The 5,359-nt window shown below is 63.6% G+C and overlaps 1 protein-coding gene across 1 annotated transcript; it reads right to left on the reverse strand.

Moving 5' to 3' along the window:
• Positions 1 to 2,596: 2,596 nt before the first annotated feature.
• Positions 2,597 to 4,941, reverse strand: FZD9 (frizzled class receptor 9). The gene has a single exon (XM_032605766.1). The coding sequence runs from the start codon at positions 4,715 to 4,717 to the stop codon at positions 2,945 to 2,947; it is 1,773 nt and encodes a 590-aa protein (XP_032461657.1). The 5' UTR covers positions 4,718 to 4,941; the 3' UTR covers positions 2,597 to 2,944.
• Between the last annotated feature and the right edge of the window lie 418 nt (positions 4,942 to 5,359).

The following is a 5,359-nucleotide window of genomic DNA, read 5'->3' on the forward strand; positions in this document are numbered from 1 at the left end:
AGCACAGGCTCGGCCCTCAGACAGGCTCAGCTGGCGTGGACACATGCACAGACGTGCTGCTCTAAGGGGCCCTGTGCTGGGCTACTAGGCCCCTGAGGGAAGGGGTGGGGGCCGGGGGCGCGCAGGCCGGCAGGTGTTGGCTTCTGAGGTGTTTCCATTGGGTTCTGGAATCTCCTTTTTGGGGGTGGGGGGAGGTCCCACTGTGGGACCGGTTTCTCTGGACAAAACCGCCCTAGGTTTTTTGTTTCTTTTTTTCCTGCAGTACGCGGGCCTCTCACTGTTGTGGCCTCTCCCGTTGGCGGAGCGCAGGCTCAGCGGCCATGGCTCACAGGCCCAGCCGCTCCGCGGCATGTGGGATCCTCCCAGACCGGGGCACAAACCCGTGTCCCCTGCATCAGCAGGTGGACTCTCAACCACTGCGCCGCCAGGGAAGCCCCGCCCTAGGTTTTATAACACCCACCCTGTCCATCTCACCCCATGCCCCGATGGACTCCATGGTGTGAAATCACAAGCTCTGGAGGCCACAGTCTCCCTGGTTGTGTGAACTTGAGCCAATCGATCCCTTCAAGCACTTCCCTTGTCTGCACAACGGGGAGAGGAGGATCAGATGGAGGACTTCTGTAAAAGGTCTTTAATCATGTTTCCTTCTTCCTTTTCCTCTAGGGTCTGGGACTCTTCCATAATGTTGTCCAGTGCTGAGAAGCCTTAGCTGGCAAGGCCCGTCCGCCCTCCCTCCCTCCCTCCCAGGTCCTGGCCTATGTGAACCATCTCAGCCTCAAAGCAGAGCCCCCTTGGGGCCTGTCCTGATTGCACGCCCCCCACCCCCCACCCCCGCCATCCCAGTTGTCCTGGAAGCCAGTCTTGTCTCCCCTGAGGGACGCAGCCAGGTGCCCAATGACTGGCAGGACCTGGGTGAACTGGTGCCGCCCCTGATGCTTACCCTCCCCGCCACCCTTGGCCCCTGCACATCACTTGCCTCTCTCCTCCCCTGTTTCCAGAATCTTCTCCTTTGCCTCTGGCTGCCCCTGCCCTAGTGCAGGCCCTCAGCAGTTTCAGGTTGGCTGCCCGCAAACCTGGCCTGTTAAGCCCAGCTCGATGCAGCCACTCCCCCTCCCACTCCCAACTTGGGCCCCTGTCACCTTCATTAAGCTCATTCTGTTTCTCAGTCAGGGACCCTCCCCCGGCGAGTTGCCACATGTTAGGGTCACTTGGTTTCACTGGTCAGAGAAGGCATGAGGACTTAGCCTGTGTCTATGAGAAGGGGAGGATTTAGATTGGGGGGACGGGGGGGGGCATTCCACCTGCCAGCTGCAGGGGTGAGGGCTGCGAAATTCCCTTAGGGGTCAGTACTGTTCCTTGTAAGGGACAGCCCTCTCCCCACTCACCTCCTGAGGGAAATGATGCCACCTGTTTGATCTTCATTTGGTTTCTTTCTTGTTCCTGTGAGATTGGTGGTTGGTGCAGGGTAAAGAGCTCTGGCTGGAGAGGTGCTGGGTTTGGGGGCTCAGCCCTACTGTGATATGAAGCAGTTGACCTTGGGCCTCCCCTTGGCTGGCAGTGGGGCTGGACCCTGGGGCCTCCTGACAGTGACGCTGAACGTGTCATGCACCCAGAAACAGGAACCAAGACCCTCCCCTGGCTGGAGTCACAGTGGCCAAAGCAGAGGCTAAGAGAGGACGCTGAGGTCTGACTCCACGCTGACAGGGTCTCCGGGACAGCCACACACGGAGGTGGCGCAGGTCCTGGCAGCCCCAGGGCCTCCCCGGCACACAGATAGGCGCAAGTACCTTTTCCTATCCCGGCACACGAATGTGGGAGCTGCCTCAGGGGAGCCATGTGCACGCCCCAGCACCTGCCCCGTTTCTCACTGCTGTGCTCACAACTCAAACCTTTCCGCAGCCCTTTAGGAGCTAGGGACCCAATCCCCACTATCTTCAAGGGCTGTCGCTATGCCTGTGTCTGCCACCAAGATGTCCATATAACAGTCCAGCCCCATCTCCACCCAGAGGGACGAGAGGGTGGGGTGCCCTGACTAGGGCCGCAAGGAGTGAAGTGGCCACGTCACATCAACAATCTTCAAAGGCAATGAGGACAGTCAGCTGGGCCCTGGCCCTCAGGCCCCAGGGAGGGGACAGCAGGATGGGCCATAAAGACAGTGGGAACAGATCCTGAGCCTCTGAGGAAAACTCTGAGGTAGGCTGATGCCCTCATTTTTTATACAAAATGAGGAAAGCAGAGTCTTACCCACAGGCCCCAAACAGGCTAGACTCCCCCGGGCCAGAGGGGAACAGTGTCATCCCAGGGGATTCCCTGAGTATCCCAGCAGGCATCCCAGTCTCACTTTGGGAAGCAGGAACCCAGGGCTCAGAGAGGCAAGCAGGTTGCCAAAAGGAGCAAAGAGGAGAAGAATCTGGGACTCCTGCAAAACACAGCTGTTTCACAGCACGATGTCCTCCCCATTGATGGAGAGCCAGAAAACGGGGTCAGGGGATGAGCCCAGAACCCACCCCCAGCTCTGCTCACATGGGAGACTCCTGCAGGGCCCTCACCCTCCTACCTTCTCCCTTTCCAGTCCAGAGAAGACAGCGGTGCCACACGGGGGTTTATTCTAGTCACAGCTTCCAGAGAAACTCCAACAATAAATTACATCATTAAATAAACTCTGCTGGACCACACCCCCTTCTACCCCTCCTCCTCTCCACATGCCCCCACCCCCAGGGCCCTGCGGGGGACTCAGCCAGGCCCACCCCCTTGCACTAGGCGACAGGGGAGTGAGCCTCACCGGGTCCTGACAAGTGAGGGTTGAACGAGAGTCTCCCCGCCCTGGTCCTCGGCCCCTCACACTCACTTGCCTGACCTTGACAGCTGGGCAGCTGCTAGTCAGCTGTCTCCTCCGGAGGGGGGCTAGGAGGGGGCAACAGCCTCCCCATGCAGGCCTGTGTCCCTAGAGGTGTGTGGGGTTCTCCAGAGAAGGATCCGTCTTAGTCATGTGCAAGACCACGGTGGGGGCCTTATAGTGGCAGTGGGTGCCACGGCCATAGCCCCCGGGGGCCCGGCAGGTCTTTACCCGTGCCCGGCCAGCTGCCATCTTGCGGTGGCACAGGCTCTGCCAGGTCTGGAAAGTCTTGGAGCTCCATACCCAGACGCCGCTGGTGATGCCCACCACCAGCGACATGAAGATTTTCAGCATAAAGACAGCCACTGTGGGCACTGAGCCCCCTTGCAGCGAGCAGTCCCTCCAGCCGCCGGGCGTGGTGGCTGCCGAGCAGGGCTGCTCTGTGGCCCGCAAGCGCCAGAAGTCCATGTTGAGGCGTTCATAGACGTAGCACACAATGACGCAGGTGGCGGGCACAGTGTAGAGGATGGAGAAGACCCCAATCTTGACCATGAGCTTCTCCAGCTTCTCCGTGTTGGTGCCCCCTGTCTTCATGATCTTGCGGATGTGGAAGAGGGCCACAAAGCCGGTCAGGAGGAAGCTCGTGCCCAGCACCAGGTAGCAGGAGAGGGGTACCAGCACGAAGCCCGTGAGTGCCCCCGCATCCATGCTGGCCACGTAACAGAGCCCGGTCAGCTCATCCCCTGCCACCTTGCGCAGAGTCAGGATAACGATGGTCTTGAGAGCCGGCAGCCCCCAGGCTGCCATGTGGAAGTAGCTGCCGTGGGCCTCAATGGCCTCGTGGCCCCACTTCTTGCCGGCCGCCAGGAACCAGGTGAGGGTCAGCACCACCCACCACAGCGAGCTGGCCATGCCGAAGTAGTAGAGCAGCAGGAAGACGAGGGTGCAGCCCGTGTTCTCCAGGCCCTCCTGGATCACGTAGAGCGCACCCGCCTCCTGGTCACAAGCCACGCTCTGGGCCCCAGCCACAGCCCGGATGAGGAAGGCTAGCGAGTAGACGTTGTAGCACATGGAAAGGAAAATGATGGGGCGCTCCGGGTACTGGAAGCGGTGAGGTTCCAGCAAGAAGGTGAGCACGGTGAAGGCAGTGGAGAAGAAGCACAGCGCCGACCACACGGCCATCCAGACGAGCGCGAAGTCCTTGTCGCGCCGCGACCAGAACACCTCGACGCCCGGCCCGCAGCGCGGCGCGCACGAGCGGCTCTTCTCCACGTACTGGAACTTCTCGGGGTTCTCACAGGTGCCGCCGGCGGCGCCTAGGATGGCGTCGCCGGGGGGCCGCGCGGGCCGCGGCGCCACGGGCAGCATGCCGAGGCCCTTGTGGGGCTCGGCGGGGCCGGCCGTGGCATTCTCGGGCGCCTCCATGCAGAGCGCGTGCGGGTCGTTGCGCGTGGGCAGCCTGGCGCAGTCCAGCGAGTCCGGCCAGCCGAAGTTGAACTGCTCCATGATGGGCGCGCAGCGCAGGCGCGCCTGCTCGCACATGGGCCGGCAAGCGGGGATGGGCGTCGAGACCTGGTCGGTGCACATGGGCGCGTAGAGCGAGCACAGGAAGAAGCGCAGGTGGCTGTGGCAGCCGTACTGCACGAGAGGCGCGAACTCGGCCAGCTCGGCGGCCGCCTCGCCCTGCGACGTGTGGCCCAGCAGGTTGGGCATGCGGGTCAGGTTGTAGCCGATGCCGCGGCACATGGGGATCTCCACCGCCTGGCACGGCGCCGGCCCGCGCCCGCGCTCCGGGTCGAAGCGGCCGATCTCCAGCGCCGCGCCGCCCGCCGCCAGCAGCTGCCACAGCAGCAGCGCCCGGCGGAGCGGCGGCACGGCCATCCCGGGCGGCCCCGGCCGAGGGCGGGAGGGCGGCCTCGCCTCACTCTGGCCGCGCCGTCCGGCGCCCCCGTGCCCGCCCGCCACGTCGCGGGGCGCGGGCCATAGCCGAGCTGGCCGAGTGTGTCAGGGCGCGGCCGGGCGCCCTGGGCAGCGCGCGGGGAAGCCGCCGGAGGGAAAGGAGGCGCCGAGCCGCCGAACCGCCGCCACTCGAACGGCCGCCGAGCCAAAGCGTGCCCCGCCTCCCGGGGCCGCGGCTACAAGCCTCGGGGCGGGGCGCCGGGCGGACGCGCCCAGAGGCGTGCCCTCAGCGCGCCGGGCACGCCCCCAGCCGGCCTTTAAAGGCGCCGCGTCTCGCAGCTGCGCGGGGAAGCACCAACCCGGGCGCGGTCTGGCGAGGCGGGGTGTACAAGCGACCTCGTCTGCCCGCTCACGCTCGGTTTTTCCCCTTCTGAGTGGGTTGCTGCCCAACCTCTCCCCGCGACAAGACGGTCAGCCGGAGGATTTCCCTGCCACCGTACCGCGTCACCTCTTTTTACCCCGGGAGGGACGATTTCTAAGGCTTGTACGCGTGGGACGCCTTGACCGTGTACTCTGGGACAGTTCAAGGGCAGCCTCTGCCTCTTCACTAGTTGTATGTGGCTT

This window comes from Phocoena sinus, chromosome 15 (assembly GCF_008692025.1).
Source record: "Phocoena sinus isolate mPhoSin1 chromosome 15, mPhoSin1.pri, whole genome shotgun sequence".
In the NCBI taxonomy this organism is placed as follows: domain Eukaryota; kingdom Metazoa; phylum Chordata; class Mammalia; order Artiodactyla; family Phocoenidae; genus Phocoena; species Phocoena sinus.